The sequence below is a fragment of the Podarcis tiliguerta genome (genome assembly GCF_965153285.1).
Source record: "Podarcis tiliguerta genome assembly, chromosome: 5".
In the NCBI taxonomy this organism is placed as follows: Eukaryota; Metazoa; Chordata; class Lepidosauria; order Squamata; family Lacertidae; genus Podarcis; species Podarcis tiliguerta.
This window is the reverse complement of record NC_139538.1, coordinates 19541432-19566583: the sequence shown is the minus strand read 5'-3', so window position 1 is coordinate 19566583 and position 25152 is coordinate 19541432. Positions and strand designations below refer to the sequence as shown.

At 38.5% G+C, this 25152-nt stretch overlaps 2 protein-coding genes across 4 annotated transcripts in view; one reads left to right on the top strand and one right to left on the bottom strand.

Annotated features, from left to right (window-relative positions):
• IFT80 (intraflagellar transport 80) overlaps positions 1 to 25152 on the bottom strand; it is a 63208-nt gene that overhangs the window by 5064 nt on the left and 32992 nt on the right. For all 3 annotated transcript variants that reach the window (XM_083442090.1, XM_083442091.1, XM_083442092.1), the window contains exons 9-17: positions 15400 to 15579; positions 12997 to 13115; positions 12016 to 12090; positions 10793 to 10956; positions 6888 to 6952; positions 4595 to 4730; positions 3568 to 3715; positions 2207 to 2378; positions 4 to 93 (exon numbers count right to left, since the gene is read on the bottom strand). In XM_083442090.1, coding sequence (XP_083298216.1) covers positions 4 to 93; positions 2207 to 2378; positions 3568 to 3715; positions 4595 to 4730; positions 6888 to 6952; positions 10793 to 10956; positions 12016 to 12090; positions 12997 to 13115; positions 15400 to 15579 — 1149 coding nt within the window. The remainder of the gene's footprint in view (positions 1 to 3; positions 94 to 2206; positions 2379 to 3567; positions 3716 to 4594; positions 4731 to 6887; positions 6953 to 10792; positions 10957 to 12015; positions 12091 to 12996; positions 13116 to 15399; positions 15580 to 25152) is intronic.
• Positions 1 to 25152, top strand: part of LOC310678457 (putative membrane protein C3orf80 homolog) — a 63200-nt gene that overhangs the window by 36051 nt on the left and 1997 nt on the right. The gene's annotated exons all lie outside the window — the stretch shown is intronic.

The window sequence follows — 25152 nt, the reverse complement described above, 5'->3', positions numbered from 1 at the left end:
TACTTCACCTATTGATGCATAGGCTACTTCTGCTGTATTCATATCTTTACTGGCTACTGCCATAGCAGCTAAACATGCCCACAATGTTTGATCCTTAAGGTGAAAGAGAAGAAATTTAAGACAATCATTTGTTTTCAGCCAAAGAAAAATGAGCAGAAGTTAAAGCCTATATCAAGCTGTTAAAGTGTCACTGTCGTCCCCCATCACCCTACCCCACATTTATTCATTTCTACTATTAGATGTCAATGTAATAAACAACTATTTGACTTTCAGAAGACAGCCCTGTTTAGGGAAGTTTTTAATGTTTGAAGTGTTATTCTGTTTTTAGTGTTCTGTTGGAAGCCGCCCAGAGTGGCTGGGGAAACCCAGCCAGATAGGTGGGGTACAAAAAATAAAATTTATTAGTAGTAGTAGTAGTATTAAATATGGGCTGCAAACAGATTTGCCAGTAGATATTCTTTCTCCACGAAGAGGGGGTACTCTACAATTAAATTTTCTATTTGAATAAGAACATTTGTTCACGACTGACACTGAAATGTAAGCAGAAGCCAGAGGTAACAGAAAAGAACCAAAATGATGGACAATAAAAATGTCAGATTCTGCTTTTAAACTATGCTACAAGAGACAACTGATATATTTATTTTATCATGACAATTTCAAGTGAATGCGAATAAATCAGAAAGTTACAAATTCCATACATATTATAGCAAAATTACTTGATGAAACTTCATTGTTAATTATAGAAAATATATTCCGATTTAGGTAAAACTGTTTGTAACCATATTGTTAAAGCTACCAGATATGAATGACGCAGTGGTACCTCAGGTTACATACACTTCAGGTTACATACGCTTCAGGTTACAGACTCCGCTAACGCAGAAATATTACCTTGGGTTAAGAACTTTGTTTCAGGATGAGAACAGAAATCGTGCAGCAGTGGCACGGCGGCAGCAGCGGGAGGCCCCATAGCTAAAGTGGTGCTTCAGGTTAAGAACAGTTTCAGGATAAGAACAGACCTCCAGAATGAATAAAGTTCTTAACCCGAGGTACCACTGTATTTCTATTTGCATGCTCTTAAGAGGGGCAAATGCATTATATAAAAATTAGTGTAGAAACCAAAGTTATCTGATAGTGCAATCCTAACCAAGTCTACTCAGAAGTAACTAATACCAGATTCAATGAGGCATTTCCCCAGGTAAATGGGGTTAGGGTTTTTGTAAACGACTGCATAACCCTGCCATGTAAACAAATAGAAGTGAGTTAGCAACTTATGTATCTGCTTGCCTTGCTGCCCTCTGCTCCAATTCCCACCTGTGGCAAGGGTATCTGTTGCCAGGAGAGACAGCCACCATAGAAGTGAACTATACTAATGAGTCTGTTCTTGTTTCAGAAGACAGAAGAGTCAGAACACAATGTTGCATGTTCCCTTTTCTCTTCTGCCCTTAAAAGGCGACTAACCCTTACGCGTAGAAAACCCTTATGTGCAAAAAACATAAAATGTAAACACTGTAATGGTGGCTGCCAATGCCTACATTTAAACAGCCTGGACAGGCACATATGACAGCACTCTGGAAGCAGGTGTGAGCCAAAAGGCAGCCAGTCAGAAGGAAGGATGAGCAGTTTGCTACTCAGCTCAGGCAAATGACCAGCTGCATCAATGAGAATCAACTGCATTTTTAAAAGCATTTTAAGAATTTGGGGGGGAATTAAATCCTACAAACCTGCATGCTCTATTTCAACTTCTTTGGCAGATAAAATGCCACAGTTATAATTTATGATAATTTGAATTAAAAAGAGAGATAAGAACATGTCTGCAACTTCATAATAAAGAAAAGAAATATGGCTTTGTTGTTGTTGTTTAGTCGTGTCCGACTCTTCGTGACCCCATGGACCAGAGCACGCCAGGCACTTCTGTCTTCCTGAAGTGGATATGGCTTTACCAGAATGTAAATAATTTTAGAATTCTCCCTGGCTCTGAAGCAGAGCAGTGTGGAACTATTTAGTGCATCATAAGCTAGTTTTTAAAAACTAGGGGAGTTTCAAAAACACTTTATGATGGGACATAGAGAGAACTCTTTGCATGGCTGAGGGCAGACCCAAAAATTTGACAAAGTTCATATTTCAAAGTCCATTTTTCAAAAGTTGAAGTAGTAGTGGGTATAAAAACTACAAAAAAACTTACTCTGCTGCAGAATTTTATATTTACCTTAACAAAGCGACATAATCTGACAGCATCTTCCCATTTTGAATTGTTGACATATTCATGGAGTATGGCTGGATAAGGTGAAATACTGATGTGAATAAGTGAGCCATCAGCTCTCCTGACCGTTACTTGACTTCCAGCAAAACTCACAATCTGGGGATTTTTACTAAATTCGCTGTTGAGATAAAAAAAATCATAAAATTATTTGAATGTTGAATAGTTTTGTCTAAAGCAGGGATTTCAAAGTTTCTGGGCCGGTGGGCACATCTGAAATTTTGAGAAGCTGATGTGGGTGCCACTCACAAAATGGCTGACACAAAGATGTGGAATAACACAAAATGGCTGACACATCTAAAAAAAACCAAGAAGAGAGACAAGACTACAAAGTAGTATAAGCAAGCCTCCAGTATCAATTGCTTCCATCAATGGTGGAAAGGCACTTACATCAACCACTTAGAGAGAAGCTCTTTGCACCTCTCCATAATGAAAAGGACTATGGGTGTGCAATCCTGCCATCCAATTAAATGTGGGCATGTTTAAGGGTCTGTGCTCAATATAGGAGAGACTGAGGAAGCACTCAGAATACCATTCTCTTAGTATTCATTGCCTATCAATGGAAATATGGCCATATTCTTCATGTCTATATACCCCAATTTCTCCTCTAGGCTTTTGTGACATCACATTATCTTTATTTTTTGTATTAGTCACACCTCATAAAATAATTTATCTAGATGATATACAGAAAACAGAGTATAAAACAAGTTCAAAGAAAAACACACTAAAATGAATTAAACACTGAATTTAAACAGCATCAAAACAAAATGTCGACCACAGAAAACAAGAGATTTAACTCAGCCAAAGAGGTAAATACACCTCGTAGGAGCTAAAAATCAATCATCAAGTGGCAATAACTAAGGTTAAATAAATACAAAATGATGTTTAAAAAGCATGAGAGAATAAACAGTACATTAATGTTAGTGCCAGATGAACCTCTCTAGGGAGAGTGCTCAATAGCTGGGGGCCCACAATCAATGGCAGTGTGCCACCATTAACTATACAGGGGAGCTTATAGATTAGCACATAGCAGCTAGGTCTATTTACCGCCTTAAAAATGAAAGTAAATAACCAGAACAGATAGATGCTTCAGGTGGAGAGATGGAAACTGATAATTTGAAACTGCAAACTTAGTAGCTCAAATTTAGCCCCTGATCCAAATTAAACAATGGCAACTCACACTTGTTTTCTCCTGTAATTGCACCCATGTTTTTCACACTGTGGAATCTTACTCCCAATGGTTCTAGTGGAAAGTATTTTATTGATGGGGGTACTATTAATTAAACACTCGACGTAAAAGTATATAATACCTTGCATCCCTTTCATAAAGGGTTTTTGGTAAGAGATCTTTGTCTACGTATACCACATTGGGATAGTACCAGACTGTGAAGCGTGTATCTTGAAGTCCACAGAGTATGTTGCATGTGTCATTCCACGCCAGAGTGTGCACCATTGTTCCTTAACAGAAAGTAAGCAGAATCAAGTATCTGCTCAAGCACATGACACTACAGTATAAACATCAGTATCTTCAACTCTTCTCTGCCAGTAAATATGACTCTAAGTAACAGTTTTGTCTTCTGTGTAAAATAATGTTTATGTTTTACTTCCCATAAATTAGAATTTGTACCCTGAAAGATTAAAGCAGAACAAACAAGCACAAGCCTGCGAGAATTCATGGCTAGTTTTTTTAACCCCTTTTCTTGGTGTTCCATGTGTGTGCTCTGAAACTTCCTCTCACTGTAGAATAGCAGGCATGGGTGTCTTGTTTTTCCCCTTGCACCACACAGGGTTATAGCTCAGTCCTCCTACTGGGGTTTTATGCCTCAGTGTCTGCAGTATGCCCTCCCCAACATCAGCTAGGCTTCCCCCACCCCTCAAAAAAGAAGTGAACATGTGTTGGTCTACTTAGGTGCAGAACCTGTATGTATGACTGCACCAAGAACACAAAGAAGTACTGAGCATATAATTTTTAATATCACAAATTACTGTTGATTGCTTCATGTACAGTATTTTAGCTTACTTACTGGACACCGTAAAATTATGTGCAGATATTAGAAACTGAAAATACCATTGGCATGACTTAATCCACGGTTGCAAGCCAATTATGGGAATTAACTCCTGGAATATTGTCCACCCACCCCTAAGGGATGCTTCTATTTAGAAATATAATTTCCAGAAATTTTGATTCCATGGGAAAGAACCATTTGGGTGGCGTGGGGTGGAGGGCTTCAGGAAAACGGAGGGCTTTCAAGAAAAAAGATAATAATTTTTATTTTGTCAGTAGTGAGGGGCTAGAAAGAAGGGGATAAAAATCTGTTGCATAAAGTTAATTCTTACCTATTTTGATAACCTTCTGTTCTTTACCAAATCTCTTCACTGATGTTATATAAAGGTCTCTATTTTTGTCAATAAAAGCAATTTTCCTTTCATTTGTATGTCCTTTTTGGTCTAAGGCAATTTCCATGATTTCTGTCTATATTATAAATCAGTAATATTTCATGGAGTTAGGAATTTAATGCTTTATTTAAAAAACATGAATGAATGAATAATTATAGGAATAAACATTTTGCACATTGATCTTGTACACTGAAGGACAGTGAGTTAGTCCAAGAAGAAAACAGTAACCTGGGTGTCCCAGTTCCAGATCCTGCTCTTTTATCTACTATACCACACAAGCTCACACTATGCAAAGTCAAAGGTATAACTTATACCAGGTCTTGAATCCTCTTGTAATAAATAGGTTGAATTATTTTTTAATCAGAATAGTGTGAAGTCTAAAAGTGGGCAATTATTACATTAATATCTTAAGTCACAGACCACTTTCCTTTAGAGCCATGTTTGGGCTGGGACATATCAGTAGGTCATGGGTCACTTTAAGGTGATCTTCTTAAATTGCCTGCTCCAGTCCCTAGCCATGCCAAAGCATTTTGGTTGGACCAATCCCAGCACTAACAACTGTGAGTAAAATTGGCCAGGAGACAAAGAGTTGGGGGGGGGGGGAGGTCTCCCTTATTTGAGGGGAAAGGGCCAAAGGAAGTGTTGAAGGAGACTGAGAGATAAAAAATTAATATTTATTATTATTAGATTCAGGTAGGTCACCATGTTGGTCTGACGTAGTCAAAATAAAAAATAAACAAATGTTCAGTAGTAGCACCTTAGAGACCAATTAAGTTTGTTCTGGGTATAAGCTTTCATGTGCATTTCGTGGTATCTGAAGAGGTCAGCGGTTTCAATCCCCATGACGGGGTCAGCTCCCGTTGCTCGGTCCCAGCTCCTGCCAACCTAGCAGTTCAAAAGCACTTCAAAGTGCAAGTAGATAAATAGGTACTGCTCCGGTGGGAAGGTAAATGGCGTTTCTGTGTGCTGCTCTTGTTTCACCAGAAGTGGCTTAGTCATGCTGGCCACATGACCCGGAAAACCTGTCTGTGGACAAACGTCAGCTCCCTTGGCCAGTAAAGTGAGATGAGCGCCCCAACCCCAGAGTCGTTCGCAACTGGACATAACTGTCAGGGGTCCTTTTCCTTTTTTTAAGGTGCTACTGGACATTTTTTAATTTATTATTGTTGTTGTTGTTAACAACAACAACAAAGAAACAGGGAATACAAGAGGCAAAATGTTCTAGGAGGAAGAAGTTAAGTGAATGTAAAAGAACCAGGAAGTAGGGATGAAAGAAATGAGCAGCTGGGGGTAATGCTAAGGTAGAGGTTGAATATGAAAGGAGAATGAAACAAGAAATGAAAGGAGACAGGTCAAGAAGCACGTGGGAATGGGAATAAGAAAACATAGGGAAAAGACATTTGCTATTTAGTGCATGGGTCATGAACCTAGTGCCCATGAAGACCTTCACTGACACCCCTGAGGCCCAGACTTTCATTTATTTAAAAAAGTAAGTCTCTAGCTCTCCAATAAAGAGAGTTATGAACAAAATGTGTATGGCCTATTAAATATGGGTGTGTGGAGGGGAATGTTATTATGATTATTTTATCGTTGTGCTGTCTATTATTGTGTTCTGTATGATGTTTGCTATTATGCTCTGTGAATTATGTTCTTAATGTTGTACACCAGCCTCAGATCTTTGGATATAGGGTGGTATATAAACAACAAAAACAACAATAAATGTTCATTTATACAATTGAATTATCTTACTCTGACCTGTATCTTATTGCTTTAAAAAACAAAGCCAAGCACAACTATTTTAAAAAACCCCAAATATATCAAACATCTGGCCAAACTGGCAAAATATTTTTTCTGACTTTTAAAATTGAAACCTGTATTTCATTAATTTGATGTGTGTAACTTCTAAACTCCCATTAGCTAACTGCTGAAACAGCTGTATTAATCTCAATGATCACTGAATTAAGATTTCTCTCAGTTTCAATCAACACTGGCTGATTTCTAACTGATAACATGCTGGGGTACTTGGAACTCGAAACTGGGAACATAGCCAAGCTACAAAGCAGAAAGTTATTCATGCAACCTCTCTTTCAACAATCTGAGCTCACCGAGGTTTTCAGCAACATTACACCTGCCTCTCCAACCTAAATGACAGAGGATGATTTCCAGTGTTGGTCCGCTCTGATAATGACTATTAATATTACCCCCAAATATTAAATGATACTATGTACATTACCTTATGAGTAAGGGGCTTCCCATCTCCCAAGGGCTTTCCAGCCAAAGGCTCAAACAGGTAAATAACTAGAGAGAGAGAGAGAGAGAGAGATTATCAATAAATAATTTGACTGTTATACTCTATTTACTTTTAAGTGTTTTTGTAATGAGGGTAGAAGGATGGCATTGGAACATTGGTGTATTTTATTCTTCATTTACTATAGTTCAACTTTTGTGCCATGCATCTATTAGCTGGTCCTTTGTTTTTCAGGGTACACAATAGTTTACAACCTTTACTTCATTTACATTTTCCATAACCTTGATAACATAAGACTGAAAAAATCCATGGTAGAGCTGGGGTGTGAACCAGGGTTTCACATGTCTAGCTGTAACACACTGCCAAGGCCACTCTGAATCCCAGTTCTCGTGATTTCTGACCATTTTAACAATATAACCACAAAGCAAAGAATAGCTGCTTGATTACTGCAAATGGAAAATCTATACTTTACACTCTTGTCATATGACTGTAAGGAAGAAAGCCCCCAGGAACTTTTCATCAGAATGCTTTGAATTGTTATTATTGTTAGTAATTTCCTTGAGAGCTTGATTTGTGCTAGAAACCTGAAAGACTTATAACTGAAATTTAACAACTGGACAAAGTTGTGTCCTTTTGCAAGCTGCTGACTCCTTAGGCCAAAATAGGAAGTTTTGTAAAAAAAAAACCCTGTACATGACAGAAAAATAAAAATGTGATTATTTTTATCCCTGCTCACTACATTTTGTCATAAAATGATTAAATCTTTCAATTAGACTTACAGGAATATAACATTAAATATTGAAAAATAAAGGATATTAGCAATACAATGCAGGGTCTACTTTGTTTTTTACTATTGGTATGGTAAAGTGCTACTGTTAAAAAAAAAAAAGAGATGAAAAGGTTAAGTAGGTGCACATAGCTAGCTTCATAAAACAGAGTTTTATCCTATGTACACCATTACAGGGGAGTATATCCCATTGAACTCAGTGGCACTTACTTCTGAGTAGACAAGCATGAGATTTGTGAGTTAATATATTAATCTACTTTATACAAAGTCACATTTTATACAAGGATTAACCCCATGTTTACTGTTCTCAAGACAGGAAGGTTAGAAAAACTAGCACATGTGCAATCTGAAATAAATGTTGCATAATTCAGCAAATACATGGAAGGGAGTGATTAATTCCAAACAGATTTTAAGCATTGACATCACATGCCAAATCCAGCTGATAATATGTCATCTATATTCCATGTGGCATGCACGTTCAACTTTAAAAGACTCTTCCATTTGCATTTTAGCATAGTGTCATGAGTTTCTTTTAGAAGGATACAGGATATTGGTTTGCGGTCACTGGTTATATTGGCAGGAAAAAACGATGTTATGAGAACAGGTGCTGTTCTGATGTTGTTGGTTGCATATGAAAAGGAAAAAGAAGGGTTACATCCAGTGCTAGTTTGAGCCAGCTGTGTAAACACAGGAAAATAACTTGTGACTTGAGACAGTGCTGTGCTCTTTTTGATGTAAGGTTTCCCTTGTCATAGACACTGTTTGTGTTTTTATCAAAACCAAAACTTTTACTAACTATCACGATGTTCTTTTTTATATATGAAGTGTATATATTACAAACCCCATAATTTCTCAAAAAAGGAAGAGGAAGAGCAGAAAATAGGTGGAAAACACAAAATATTGTCATCTTTTGGATTCAATAATTACTGAAGTGGATAAAGGTGGAAAAGGGATAGTTAAGAAAAGGCAAAGCACATGACCTATCAGCTCCCATGTCACACTCACAATAGCCGATTCCCAGCAGAGTATATAAATATTGTTTAGTGCTTTTTTAAAAAGTGAAATTAAACCCATGTGTTAGGTTTTAGAAATTGCCTATGTCACCGGCAATTTGGAAACACTGGCCTGCAAGCACTCCAGTTGGAGAACAGCCTTTACCAAAGATGTCATGGACTTTGAAGGCACTCAAACACAGGACGAAAGGGATAAACAAGCTAAGAGGAAGGCACATTTGGCAAACCCTCACCATGATCAACTACTGCCCGGAAACCTATGTCCCCACAACGTGTGGATCCAGGATTGGGCTCCAGAGTCACCTATGGACACACCACTAAGACTGTGTTCATGGAAGACAATCTTACTTGGCTATAAGTGATCACCAAAGAAGAAGAATGTCAACTGCAGGCTATTTTGTACAGAGGTTACAGATGGAAACAACCCCTAAGACATCCAGATTTCCTGGATAAACTTCTTTAGATGTAGCACAAGGAAATGCCTCTTGTTCAGAGAAAAAGTATTTCACCCTTCAACATCAGTGGGCAACTAGAGGTCCTTAGAAAACAAGGAGCAATGAAATACGCAACCTCTTGCAAGAGAAATTATGTATTCTGATTTCTTAGTTTTGGAAGGAAAGTGGAATACACCTCATATTTTACTGAGATGATTTAATAACTTCTGGGATCTTAAATCTATGTGTGCTAACAAATAGCAAATTATTTCCCACCAATTCTGGGATTTTCTTGACTAGTTATTGAAACATATTTCCCCTCTGGTGTCATTTATCCTGTTATCTCTCCTGGAGAACTATTGACGGTTTACTTGACAAACCTCAACAAGCCAAAGACAAGCATAAATCCAGAACTATCAATAAGCTTGCAAAAAAGAAATCCACACAAAAAGAAACTATTGTTGCTGCACACATAACAGAAATACATTGGCTATAACCAAATTTATGTAAGTCAAAGTTTGCTTATACCATGGGGTTCTTCCCTCCCTTATCCCTACGTTAGCCCCTCAAAAACCTCTACAAAAAATCAGGAGATCCTCAGGAAAGGCCTTGGATATAGCACAGGGAGATAAGGAGGAAGATGAAATCTCCATGTGATTTTCAGTTATGCTTCCCTCAATGGAGGGTTGGCTAAAGACATTTTAGCACCTGAGGCGAACCCCCAAATAACACCCCCCACCAAGGAATAAGGGGTGAGGGAAGCAGGAACAAGGCATGAAGAAAGATCAACAGTGGGATCCACCGCCCCTGAGGTGGTCACCTCACCTTTCCTCATGGGTGGGTCAGCACTGCTTCATTAAGAATAAATAAGGAAAAGTTACTCTAATTTCACATACAGTCACACCTTGGGTTACAGACGCTTCAGGTTGCGTGTTTTCGTGTTGCACACCGCGCCGAACCTGGAAGTACCGGAAAGGGTTACTTCCGGGTTTTAGCGCTCGTGCATGCGCAAAAACACTAAATTGTGCTTTGCACAAGCACAGAAGTACTGAATGCGCAGACGCGGTGCTGCAGGTTGCGAATGTGCCTCCCTCACAGATCACGTTTGCAACCCGAGCGTCTACTGTACATGTTTGCTTGTTTATCTAATAAATTTATATACCGCTTTCCAAGAAGACCTCACTATTGTAACAATAAGCATCCTTTTCAAACAGGAGACATTGACATGGAGCAAGGACAATTTTGAACTGCAACCAAGGAAAGACGGGTTAACCCTTCTGTGATATGCTACTCCCTATTGAAATTAGGCTTGAAAAATGACTTATTTTGGCTACAGCAGAAGAATTCTTTCAAATCTAATGGAGGGTGGCATTTGTGAGGTGGAGTAATCAGTTGAGGACGGAAGAGTTAAGCTGTGACCTATTGAACCCTCACTCCATTTCACATTTAGGTTTGAAAGAAACCTTCTATATGCTGCAATAGATTCTTTGAAGCCTAACTTAAGTAGGAGAGAGAGGATGCTGAAGACATCAAGAAAAGGCTTGGTAGGTGCAAGTGCACCCATAAGTGATGCACTGACAACCCCATATTTACTTCTATTTGCTCAGAAGAAACGTTTTATGCAAAAATAACAATTTTAATGTCTGTACAACATACCTTTTTCATCAGATTTATCTCTTATTGCTAGGGTATCATTACTCAAAGAAATGGTCTGAACATTTAGTATGTCTGTTCTCATTCCTGGAACCTTCGGAGAGGAAATTAAACGTCCTTCATAAGAATATAAATATAGCCCTCCACCATCTACAAGAAGAAAATGCCTATAAATAAGAAGCAGAGGAGAAAACACTGATTAACTATTTTCACACAAAACTATTATATAATTGTCCATATACTGTATTATTATTTCTTGCATAATTTAAAAATGCATTGATTCAGTAAGTATTTTCAAATAATATATCAATGCGCAGGCATTTGTAATTGAATGTATTTCCTTTAAAGTTCTCTAATTTCTCCTCTATTTAGCACATCTAATATTACATCAATCTGATACTAAAATGACTTGGCACGCATTCATGGTAATATTTGCATAATGATACATACACTTTATTTGGAAAGTGAGGTTTTTTTGGCTAACTGGTTTAAAAGGCAAGTGTTAATGATAGAAATTCAAAACCTACGAACACTTACTTGGAGGGGAAATTATTATCAAGTCCAAAGCAAGTTTAACCACACAGAGGTACTACTGTACACAGATTTACTCACAGAGTCAAGGTTGCTGGGTGTCACATTCATGAGCATATAACAAAGCAAGCAGAGCATATAGCTCCAGATTATTCAAACAAGGTCAAGAGTCAGATCTAGCTGGGAAACTGCTTCCCAAACAGTCAACACATATATTTCTTCCAAATATGATCCCACTAGTAAAGGTAAAGCGACCCCTGACCATTAGGTCCAGTCGTGACCGACTCTGGGGTTGCGGCGCTCATCTCGCTTTATTGGCCGAGGGAGCCAGCATGACTAAGCCGCTTCTGGCGAACCAGAGCAGCGCATGGAAACACCGTTTACCTTCCCGCCGGAGCGGTACCTATTTATCTACTTGCATTTTGACATGCTTTCAAACTGCTAGGTTGGCAGGAGCAGGGACCGAGCAACAGGAGCTCACCCCGTTGCGGGGATTCGAACCGCCGACCTTCTGGTCAGCAAGTCCTAGGCTCTGTGGTTTAACCCACAGCACCACCTGTGTCCCGATTATGGCTTGTGGTAGTGTTTATAGCCTTGCCCTCCATGAGTCCACAGTGCTACCCGCGTCCCTATGATTTCACTATCTCACCCTATTTAAGTAAACATGGTTTTAAGTCATGCAATCAGCAAGTTACCTTTCTGCCTGTAAAATTAAACTGACAGTTCCTTCTTTAAGGTCAAAGATTAATGGTGTATTCCAGTTTTTAGTCCTAAAACAAAGAGCAAGACAATATACATTAAGAAACAACAACAAAAGAGACAGTGTACATACTTTAGTTATATAGTGAGATTTTCACAGATATATATTCACCTTGAAAACATTGTGGTAAGATTTCAAAAGAATCAGAGGACAGTTAAGTATTTATCATTCCGTTTATATAACAAGAACCTATTTCACATTTTTCCAATATCATTTTAAACTAGGGCCAGACTAAGACATTTTGGCAGCTGAGGAGAACCACGAAATGGAGCCTCCCTCCCCATCAGGGAATAATAATAATAATAATAATAATAATAACTACTTTATTATTTATACCCTGCCCATCTGGCTGGGTTTCGCAGGAGGGGTGAGTGAAGATCTACACCAGGAGCAAGGGAGATAAAAATATCTATATTGGGGTCTGCTGCCTGAGGCGGTTGTCTCACCTTGCCCCATGGGTGGGCCAGCCTTGTTTTAAACATTAGTTACAGCTTTTATGCACCAGTAGGATGTACATGGACATCAGCTAAATGCCCACTAGAGCTTTGCCATATTCCCTTGAAACAGAACTTCCAACTGTACCCCTAAACTTTGTTAGAGGACGTCAAACTTTAAAAAGTAATTTAGAAAGTTGGCACGAGTAGTGATTAAAAGGTTACAGACCAAAATAGTGCACAGTTGCACTGGGAAACAGGATGCCAATAAGCAATAACATGTGGCTTCACTGGGAAGGTCTCGCTCATGGGAAAATGAACATAGCTAATTCCATTCACAGTTATGAGAAGTTTATGTCATTTAGCTTAGGTTTATAGGAGATAAAACAATGGATGCTTCCCAAATCAAATCATGTAGCTGTGAAAAATTCAAGGTTTTTAATTGATCAGATGGCTGTGTCTCATTAATTCAGGCTGCTTACGAGAATATGTAACACTGAAGAGATGTTGAAACTACTAAATGCCCATAGTTCAAAGAGGCTTTAATGACTCTGTCTCGAAATTCCAGTAAATCCACTGCGTCATTAAGCACATTACGAACCTAGTGGGAACAGAAGCCAATGGTTAAATAAAATTTAAATAATTTTGAAAGCAAAAGCAAAGAAGTAGCCTTATTCTTAGCTCTAAGGACAGTACAGAATGTCAGGAAATGAAGATGAATAATGAATATTCAAGTATTTATATTCCTCAAATTCAAGCTTTAAAACTCCCATTTTTGTATTTATTTTAAAGAATCTAGGGCCCATAATTTAGAAACTATTGAGCTGAAGATTGTTAAGACCTAGCAATATGCAGTGTGCTCCTATGTATCTTTATTCAGATCAGTAGTGTAGGGCTGCAGCCTTCTTTGAGGTCAAAGACTGAACACATGACTCCTAATAAATAAGACTCATTTTCCTTGGCCATGGGGTAGTACTAATAGTGCTTTCCCAGATTATTGCAGCAACAGACTTGGGACATAAAGAGAAAGGCACCCTCTGCCTAAGTGGTTCAGGGCTTTGTTCATTACATACTGGTATCTGAGAAGGCTTCACAGAAAGCTGACATTTGGAAAGTGAAAGTTGTTAAAAGGGAACAGCTCCTCCCATCCTGAACATGGAAATACAATGATAATTCACAATTAATGTCACTTAACTATTTATAAGCAGTAAACCAGGGCAGGACCAGTGGAGATCTAGTCAGTTCTGGTTTCCAGAATCTTATAACAAAAGTGAACTAAAGCTTTTATATAAGATTGAGAATGATATGTTAATTGTGCATTTATTCTTATTTCTAAACAACACAGTTGAAGCTGGGCTGGAAACTTTTCTTGAGACAACCTCAAAACAAGAATTTAAATTATGTGCAAGTCATTTGCATACACTGCTAGCGAAGACTCCTTTGTATACCTTTCCCACGAAGCTGTACAAGCTAAATATAACTAAAGCTTCAGGGATTACTAGACAGAGTCATTCATTACGATTCGCTGTCTGGGAATGAATACCAAAAATATGATTTTTACCTGCCAATTTGTCTTCCATATTCCCAGACACTGACTCATAACATCCCACCCAGTGGACAGATGGGTAATATAGAATTTCTGTTGTTGCAAGTTTTCCCAATTATATATTCAGAATCAAAGACAACTTCACTTCAGGCCAAAAGATATTTAGGTGCCTAATTATAGATTTGGGAGCCTAACACTGGGCACCCAGGGCTGAAAAGCTTGGCCTGAACTCTAACACTGAATGTGTAATTGAGAAAACTTGTAACAACAGAAATTGTATATTATCTCCCTGTCCTCTGGGTGGGATGTTATGAGTCAGTGTCTGGTCACCGAGGACAGAACATTTAGCAGGTAAAAAATTAATGCATTTGCTTTCAGATCCTCAGACTCACATTTTAAATTTAGGACCGTGTGTTTTTAAAAGAACCTACATTCACAATTCTTTTAGGCTTCACTTATAATAAGGTAGCCATAAAATAGAAAGTTGCCTGAAAATCTTTAATTGGGACTAATAAAAGGCTCTTTAAAATATTCTGTTAGCAATCAGATTTTAGGTATGAAAAGCTTATGGTTTCTCTAGGCTGGACAACTAGTAGTAAAAATAAATCACAGTAGATGTTTTACCTAGCTGAAAACAATTTTAACCTGGGGCTGAAATATTCTGGGCAAAGTTTCATCAAGAAGCACTATTAGGTTGGGGGGGTAGTGCTTGGCTAATGTACTGATTTTGTGATCAAAGAAAACAGACACATTCAGCGCTATCCCTGCTCTTAGCAGAAAAACCTGCACTATAGTAAAAAAACAAACCAACAATGCTGCAGCTGCTATAATGGTAAACCACAGCTGTGTACATGTACAGGTTTTTTTTCCAAAGCCAGTAAACCAAGGCTATCTGTGCATGGACTATTATGCGATTGCTTCTGCAGCTGTGACTTTGTTGCCAGCTGCAAAATAATTTCTAGCATAAATGTGGTTTTTTTTATTCTGAATTTCCAGCCACTGCAGTAACCAAAGGTATACTCCACAGTCAATTTACTCCAGAGTAGCCTTCCTAACATCAACAAGCTCACATTGGGTTGCGAGAATTGACCTCAGTTCATAAACATATTGGTCAACATGCTATTATCACCAGGAGCATCCTGAAAGCTGCTCAATCCAGCTGTCTGATGAACAGATCTCCTGGGGTTGGTTAGCTGGCCACAGAGACGGATGTCACTCATTCACTCAGTTCACCTACAACTGAAAAGGATATTCAAAAAGTACCTGTTGTTTTCTGCCAACATTTTGTGCTCACCACATTTGTGAGCCACTCACAAAGCTTGAAACATCCAACACATACCTCCATCGTTCTTCTTTTAGTTAATGTTATTCCAAAGTTTTTCCACACCCAGCGCTGTTCCACAACATGAGCAAAAATCACGTGTCCATTTCCACAAGCCCCCGCTATTTGCGTGCCATCGGTAGACCAAGCAATATTAAATATGCTGCCGGTGTTTGGTTTCTCTAAGGCATAGGACCACTGCAAATTAAAAAAAAAAAGTGCATACTTCCACTTGTAATTACTTCTGCAGTACACAATGCATATATTACAACAATGCAGTAATAATGCTCTGTGTATGTGTACGCATACAACATCTTTGTCTATCACTCTTAAATTATTTGTCTTTGGGACAGTGATAGGATTACTCAATTTTCTGTTCAGCATCCAGGACAGTGAGGACACTAACTAAATGTTAAATGGTTTCTGAAGCAAAGGCATGAACCTAATTAGCTAACAGTAAGGCAATGCTATTCCAGCTTTTTATTAGATGAACTGAGTGCAAAATAAAAGGAAAAAAGTTGGTATCTCTGGGATAATTTCACATAAAAGTCTAAATCGCTAAACAACAGTGAACACTTGTTATGTGGAGCAGACGATTTTTGTGAAACAGTTTTAATAGGTATCTGTGGGTGGGGAAGTATAGAGGGGAAGAGCTCTCTTTGTGGTTCCCTTGCAGGTGCCTCCATCTAGAGAATGCTACAAAACAACTAAAACAGCACATATACAGACACAAAATGGAACAGAGGTTGATTCAAACATCATAAATCTTATTTGAACAAAGGGCAGAGAAAGTAGCACTTTATCTATTGTAGATGTTTGCTTGTTGTTGTTGAAAGCTCCTCCTTCCAAAGTCAAAGGAGCAGCTGTTTGTCTTGCAGCAAAGAGATATAACATGATGAGACATTTTAGGGACCAATCGATTTACTGTGGCATGAGCTTCCATGCACCCTACACAATTGCCCCTCAAGTCATATCCTGGCTACATTAGAAGACAAATGCAGAATAGTATGCAAAGTGTTGGACTTGAGTCAGGGAGATTCAGGTTTAAAACCTTGCTCAGCCATTAAGCTTACTAGGGTTTTGGGTGATTACTACCTCTTACTCTAATATATTACACAGCAGTGTTATGAACAGAAAAGAATGATGAACTTTTGGTTTGTCCTGTTGCTACTATGCCTTATCAAGGCCCATTATGTTTGCTAAACAGTTCCATATCATGGTGTACTTTGCAATCAGTTGTGTCCATTACTCTTACAACAAGGCCAATCTACCCTAATGTCCAACGGCAACATCCTCACTGGTTTATGGTTCCATTGTTAAACTTTTTTTTAACATTAATAATTTTTTCCTAATGTTCAGTCCAAATCTACTATCCTGTACCTAAAGACCATTAGATGTAGCCCTGCCTTCGAAGGCAGCAGATATAAAGTATTTGCTTCTTCTACTGTAATATCCCTTCAAGTATTTGAAGAGTGCTATTATGCCCATCCCAACCCTGCCACGGCTTCTTTTCTCCAGGCTAAATGTACTTCAACCTTTTGTCACAGTACTTCAACCTTTTGTCATAGGACTTGTCTTCTGTACTCTTGACCATCTTCACTGACCTCATCTGAACCCATTCCAGTTTGTTTACATCCTTCTGAAAGCACAGCACCCAGAGCTAAGACAAAGAGCTCCAGCAAAAGTCTGACTAATGCAGAATGAGCACTTCTCATGACTTGAAACCTATTCATCCACCAAAAGTTAACACTGCAATATACATTATTTAAATAAGCATTGGTCTGTCAAAAGGAGAGAAGAAGAGAAGAAAAGTTTGGATTTGATATCCTGCTTTATTACTACTCTAGGGAGTCTCAAAATGGGTAACAATCTCCTTTCCCTTCCTCTCCCACAACAAACACTCTGTGAGGTGAGTGAGGCTGAGAGACTTCAGAGGAGTGTGACTAGCCCAAGGTCACCCAGCAGCTGCATGTGGAGGAGCGGGGAAGCGAACCTGGTTCACCAGATTACAAGTCTACCGCTCTTAACCACTACACCATACTGGCTCTTGTAAATTGTTACAAAAGCACTTATAAATTGTTATACAGTAGAAATTAAATCAGAAAAATTACAGTTTTGGGGGATATGCTTTCCTCATAGTAGTTTCTTCAAGTGGGAATGACATTGTGGTTGCTTTCCAGAGCAATGGATTAATATGGTAAATGATGGAAAAATCTTCAACGATATTATGATGCTGGCATATTTTCTTGCATCTCATTTTGTATCTATTTCAGGCTTAATAATCAATTTTTGTAATATGGGACCGAACAATCAGGGGAAAGCAGGAAGCTCTTAACATTCTTTTTTAATGAAAATGATCTAAGGTATGCAATACAATGCATGAAAATAATACTGAGGGCCAAATGCTCATTAAATTGTCCTACCAAAAAAATTGATATAAATACTAAGCAGATGTACTTCCAGGCCATAGTGCAAAAAGTAATAATATTTGAAATAAGTTACAGCTTCACAAAATCTATTTCACCTAAAAGATGACAGAGCAATGCAGATACCTTAGTAGTACAAGGTGACCTGAATTTTCTCCAAGTACGCCTTCATGTATTTGTGATTTTCTCAGTCTGCATATGATGCAGGAGGTTACACATCTGAGGGAGGGGAGTCACGTATGAGTTCCTGATCTAATAATTAAGCAACTGTGAGGCCACAGAACCTTGGCAGGTCTACCTGTGGAAACAACTGTATTTCCAGTAATGTTAACTGTGGCTATAACTATCAATGGCTCCTGTATATCCATGCCTAAAAATGACTTCAATTTATGGTTTTAGTATGGATGAAGTGGGAACCCTGGTTAGCACTAATTGCAATTAATGGTCCAGTATGGACCATCTCAGGAATTAGTGCTGGGTTGGGTTCTCCTCCCTAGTCCCTCCCTTCCCTGATGTACTACTTTGGAGCTTTTTTGTTGTTGCTTGTATTAAGCCAGAGTTCCGTGTTACATCTGAACCAGGTTAACCAGTTGTCAAGTCATGAAACTAAGCCTTCTCCTGAATGTTTAACCATAGTTTAGAAATTGGGAATGTCACATTTGCATTCAAATGAGAGCCAGTGTGGTGTAGTGGTTAAGAGCGGTAGTCTCGTAATCTGGGGAACTGGGTTCGCATCTCTGCTCCTCCATATGCAGCTGCTGGGTGACCTTGGGCCAGTCACACTTCTTTGAAGTCTCTCAGCCCCACTCACCTCACAGAGTGTTTGTTGTGGGGGAGGAAGGGAAAGGAGAATGTTAGCCGCTTTGAGACCCCTTAAAGGGAGTGAAAGGCAGGATATCAAATCCAAACTCTTCTTCTTCTTCTTCATTGTATACTGTACAAGGCATATTATTAACATAAATAAGCTTTTAGGACCTATTGTAGTATAATAAAGCAGCAAGTTCTAAGACCTGTGTTTTGAAGACTATAAAACAGCACTGCTCAAACTGAAGATTTTGAAGACACCAAGGCAACCTTTCCTATTTAGAAATTTGGTTTTCACTACAAAAGAAAAATAAATTCAAGTTTGTGAAACTCAGAACAGTCAAACCTAAACAGAAGAACAATACAGAGTAAAGTTTTAAAAGTAAAAATAGCACATATTGAGAAATCTGGATACATGTGTCAAATGGAAAAGTTTAACATGGTATTAAGCCTGGCACAAGGTTACTCTTACTTCTCTTGAAGAAAGATTGTTTCAGCCTAGACTGTTTAAAAAGGCCCACTTCATTTTCAAGGGAAAGGAAGCCAAAAATCAGATCTTATTACAAGAGTTCTAAATCAGTATATATGAATTCACCAACCTAAGTTTGGTTTTGGGATATGTGCAAAACATTAAAGTGTACACTTGATTTCTCAGGAGCATATTAAAAACACCAACGATAAAATTACGACTGTGTTAAAATTAAGTATAAACACACTTCTACAAAAATCTGTGTTTGGGTCTTTGGGTTTCTCTCTAGAGATTAAAAAGTTTTGTGAGAACCAAAAGCAGCAGCATACATATTTCTTGTAATTAGAAGATGCTGTCAGCGCCTCTGTAACTGATGGGAAACAATGCACTATAATAGGTTATTTAAAGCTATGGGGGGAAATAAATACATTTTAAAATGGGTAACTTGTAGAATATTATTACAGCCAAACTTCAGTGACATTTGAGCAGCATTGCACATTTTTTTCTGTGTGTTCCACCTTATGGCTGCAAAAATGGATCCATAAAAAGGTATTCCATAAACACATAAAATGCAGAATATATTTTATTCCCGCAAACAAACACAGTGGAAACTGCATCACTAATGAGATGCTCACTGGATGATGGGAACATGTATGTATACATGGCTATAAATGTAACGTGTAATCAAGTGGAAAGGCAAGTACCAGACCCAATATCCTTTGTGTTCCTAGCTGGCTTTGCTCCATACTGGTATTGCTTTTTCCTCCAGCGGTTTTTGCTTAGATTCCTTGTTTCCTCCAAATGGCTATGACTTGAACTTCTTTCTTTATCCACTGTTGCTTTTCTTTGCTGCTATCCCCTTTTCAATTCCATATGTTTTGACCTGCTTTCCTTCGTTGGCCCAGCCACAGCTTCCCTTTGCTTGGCCCATCCTTCTCTGCTAGATTGTCTGGTTTGACCACTCACATTTGGTTGTACAAGGTTGTACTTTTACATCAGGGGTGAAGAACTGGATCAGGCTGGTGGGCCAGATCCTCATCTACCCTAACTCTTGCCAGCCAAATTTGACAGGTGAGCACGGCTGCTTATCTGTCAATCACCTGACACCACAATGACATCATGTGGTGCAGTGCTTTGAAGCCCTGACAATCAGCTGACTGTTGTAGTTTCAAAGTGCCATGCAGGATTCTTTAAAGCACCAATGATATGCTGATAATTGGGAATTGAAAGCTCTTTGAAACCCTGACAGTCACTCATCTTTAGCCAAATAGATGGGGAAGGTACAGAAATACCTGGAATGTAGGAAACAACCCAGTCAATGAATTGCTAAGCCACCTATTTGCCCCCTACAAAAGCATATGCAGCAGCTTTTGCTCTCTCCAAGCCATTTGAATACCTCAGTGGCATCCCAAAGTGGTGGGACAGTTTGCTTCTTCAGTTGGGCCAGCCCTATTTGTTTGATGTGTAAAGCCTCCAAAGTTGCTTGCTCGTGTATATAATTAACAAACCAGAAGCACAGTGCCATAAGCATTACTTGCACGTGCATCTGCACAAAATTAACATTAAATCAACTTTAGTATTTGCTTCTGGGCAGAAACAGCTGTAATACAAAGGTTTTGTATTACCCATGAAACCAAGGTTTATAGTCACTGTTGTATACAAAGCTAATAGACTAATAGTGAACTAATGTACAGTGGTATCTCGGGTTAAGAACTTAATTCATTCTGGAGGTCCGTTCTTAACCTGAAACTGTTCTTAACCTGAGGTACCACTTTAGCTAATGGGGCCTCTCGCTGCCACTGTGCTGCCACTGTGCGATTTCTGTTCTCATCCTGAAGCAAAATTCTTAACCTGAGGTACTATTTCTGGGTTAGCGTAGTCTGTAACCCGACGTACCACTGTACTACAACGGTGATTAAGAACTGAAACCACTGCTACCTTTTAAAATTTCAGTCCTCCTCTCATTCTTAATCTTGGAACTTAGTCAATGATTTGGCTCTTTACTAATCTAAGATATGGATTAAATGCATAACCTACTTTCAAATATTTGGATTATTATCTCATCTAGTGAATTGTATCATACCAAAATGTGCTGTTCTGGAAAAGAATTGCTGCCAAAAACCTCTTTTTAAATTCTGGTTTAAGTGCACTGCCAAATTTCAGTAGAATTCTACCCAATCATTGCCAGTATATTCCAAGGAAATCAATGGGAGGCCACAAGGGAAACCATGATATTCCAGTGTAATTTATTTAAAGAACTGAATTTGGTAAAAATAAATACATTCAGATATATGGGTCATACTAGGGAAAACTGGGATGCAATCCCTGAACAGAATTAAGTGAAACAAATTTGCTAGGTCTACAGTCATTGAATGGAAATATAATCTTCAATGCAGTAATGCATTTATTCCATGCATAGTAGCTACTTTTGAAAGAGGAGCCCATCAATTACATTTTTTCTTTTACAGAATCAAAAGCAATGGTTTTTATTATGGGATAAAATAATTCATGGTGCTTTTTTCATTTCAAATTGATACTGATCAAGGAGTTTAATGCCAATAGAAAACTTTAAAAATATATCTACAAATACTACAAATATTACAAATACAGAATACAAATACATATTTGCAGATGCAGCCTTCGGGAGGAAGGTACTGCAAAAAGTGGTATAGACTTCCTTCCTGGATACCTCAATTGGTTAGAGCATGGTGCTAGTGGCACCAAGGCTGCAGGTTTGATCCCTGTATGGGACAACTGCAGATTCCTGCATTAAAAGGGGGTTGGACTAGATAATCCTCAGGGTCCCTCCCAACTCTATGATTCTATATTATAAAGGAAATCTTAAGACTGCTTTTTTTCTGAGTACAAAGTATCATGCAAGTATGAAGAACAAATATGTATCATACGTATTTTATACTCTAGTCCAATGCCACAGTACAACGATCATAAGTAGTAGTCCTTTTAACTGCTTTGTTATGATGAGAGAAGTGGCAGTAAAAGTAAGTAACCAAATGTGACTGAAAAGAAAATGGCTTTCATGCACTCTACAGAGTTTAACAACCCTTCACCATGCAGTTTAAATCATCCAGAAAATATCTCAACACATTCTGAAGTGAAGAAACAAAATGCCATTGTAGTCTTTGTCTACTGGTTCTCTACCTACCTTCATTTACAGGAGGGCAAAGAAAACAGTAAGGAGATTATAGAAACTTGAAAATAATGCTTTTTTACACAATTCTTGTTTCAGATTTATATAATGTTGTCAAGCTTTATAAAAACTCATTCCCATCAATCTATTCTGAAATGCAAGCAGGAAACAACACAGTGTGTAAACTTTTCCTCTAGATACCTGAGGTCAGGGCAAGATACAGGTTTAAATTCCATCCCATTATTGTGCCCAAGTTTCATTACCTTCACAGTCAAGGAAATGGTGGTACTGTCACTACTACCAAAAATCCCTCTGAAGGTAAAAATATTTTCTGACCACCGCTCCACCTCAACCACATCTTCAAGAAAGGGCACAGCTACTATAATGACTACTCATTTTAAAAAGCTATGCTCATGCATCAGAATGATGAGACGTATGGGAGATGTCCTATTGCATAGAGTAGAGATCAATAATATAATTAAAAGTTAGTATGCAGAGGCATTCACAATATAACAAGATATTCAGTAGGAAAATGTGTTGCCCGCAAGTCTAAAAAATACAGATGACGTTCCAATACTTAGACTAACCTAAACAACTGTAGTAGAGTTTTATTTTTGTACAGTAGTGCACAGGTTTAAAAGAAAATCCCTTAAAATCTGCAAAAGAATTCAGAACTATGATAAAAATGGCACTAACAATTGTTTAATGGGGCTCAATTAACCTCTGGTAAAGAAAGCAGAAAAGTAACATTCCTTTATATGAAGGACCACATTGACTAAATGATTGTAACAACAAAAAATCATGTATATGTGTGTGTGTACTCGTACTGACTGTGGCTTATAATGTTCTTTATGCTTTATATAAATGTCTCTTTCATTCTCTGGGGCACTGAGAAAGGGGTCCTCTCTTGTGATTCATTTTCTGTAACTGCGGGGGTGGGGGAATATTAGAAGGCCTCAGTCCTTCCTGATTTCTATTTCTGTGTAAGAGTAATGCGACATGACCAACAGTGTCAAAGCAGGCATACAAACCCACAGGAAGTCACCCACAAGGTATGTATGAATAGTCACAGGCGTCAGGCACTGGTCTTTTCTTCAGACACTTAGCATTTTAAAAATCAGGGAAAAGGAAATGCAACTGTTTTTTGTATTATATGTAGAAATGTGTTTGGCTTTGAACATAATCTACGCCTGGCACAAATGTTAGGAGCACCTACCAAAGTTAATTCTAATACTGCGTGTTGTTGCTTTTCATGAAATTGCATGACATTTGAACTGAAGTCTGTTTCTAAGCCGTACTACTGTAAAAGTGGCACGCACACACACACACACACACACACATATATAGGAACAGATGAAAAGCAGAAAAGAGATGGAAGCAAAAGAGTATTTGTTAGCATATTTAATTAAATTATGCTTTGTAACTAGTTGCATATGCTGTAGAAGGGTTAATGATATGTATATCTCCTGATGGCTCTCGAGGGAGCAATTCGCTGATTCAGCTCCATTACATCAGACACAATAAAAATGTCTGTGTTGACCAGAAAGCCAGGTCTGGTTCTCTTCAAACACTATCACACTGGTTATGTGACTCATTCTCTCTTCTCTCTCAGCACCAGCATTGGCTAATTCTTTAGGAGCTATTTATATTTAAGTCAAGGAAAAAAATTGCATGAAGCAGCAAAAACGAAGGAGGCAAGCCTCATAAATTATTCCTGCCAGCTGTAAAGGAATAGATAGTATCTGGCTTTAGCTACTGTTAATCCCCTCCCCATTCCTCTGTAGGAAGAAAGTCCCATTTTAAAGTATTTTTCTGTAAACAGACTTAACTTCAATATTTTATGCTGTGTGTTCTGTAATAGATGAATTTACAAATGATTAAGAAAAGTCTCCGTAAAGTTTGTGTTTCTTCTCTCATTCTTCTTATGCTTCAAAACAAATACACCACCTATATATTTTGTGTTTATAAATAAAAAATAATTCATACCGATGCCAGACTCATAAACAATACCATGGATTAGAATTCTCACTTTGCCTATAATTGTTGAAAGAGTGAAGTAGGGGATTTTTTCCATTAATAGCTTGAATGTATGACACAGTGGCTGAAAAATGTTTGGGAGTAACTAACATCAGGGTTTGCAACAAGTGATGCTTTTACTTAGTCTGCAGTCTCCTCCTCAGAGTCTATCTTAAGGCTATGACTAAATGCAGAATTTGGGGTTTCACCATTAAGGTAGCAAAATGGGAGCGGAGTGGAGGAAAGCTGAGTATACAGCCTAATTGATTAATGAACAGCTTTGGGAACCTGAAAGCTTGCTTACTGTTTTGAACTATTTTGGTGGATCTGTATGAAGGCAATGACCAACAATGGATTTTGAAATCCTTCAAGTGGACCAGATTCAGCTTCCTTTCAATCCAGAATCAACACCCGACATTATGAAACATTTGCCAGCACCCATAAACTCCAACAGGGTCCACCAGTGCTGCTATTTCCAAATGCCCTCCTCCAAGCACCCTTTACCGCATGCCCCTGCTCCAACTGGTAGCACTGCTGCAGCCACCAGCCTCTGCCCCTTCCAAGCTAATCCAGTTGTTATTCATCAGTCTCAAAAGACTATGAAAGAGTGTGCCACTGAGGTCAAACTGTTGGAGTTACAGCGCCTGTTGTGGCTGTAGAAACCAATATGGGATTGTTGCAGCTGGGGCAGATGAAGGCATCTGGTTTCACTGTTACAGATGCACTATGGTGTTTCTTCTCTCTGCGCTCCCTCCCAGTGGTCATTCCTCCTCTGGTCACTGTTGTGGATACACAACCTGACTGTCTCCAAGCACTGAGGTCGTCTGCAAGGGGCTCCCACACAGCAGGGTTCATGTTTCCAGTCTTCATGCCACGTCTGCAGACATCTTTGTAATGCAGAGTTGATT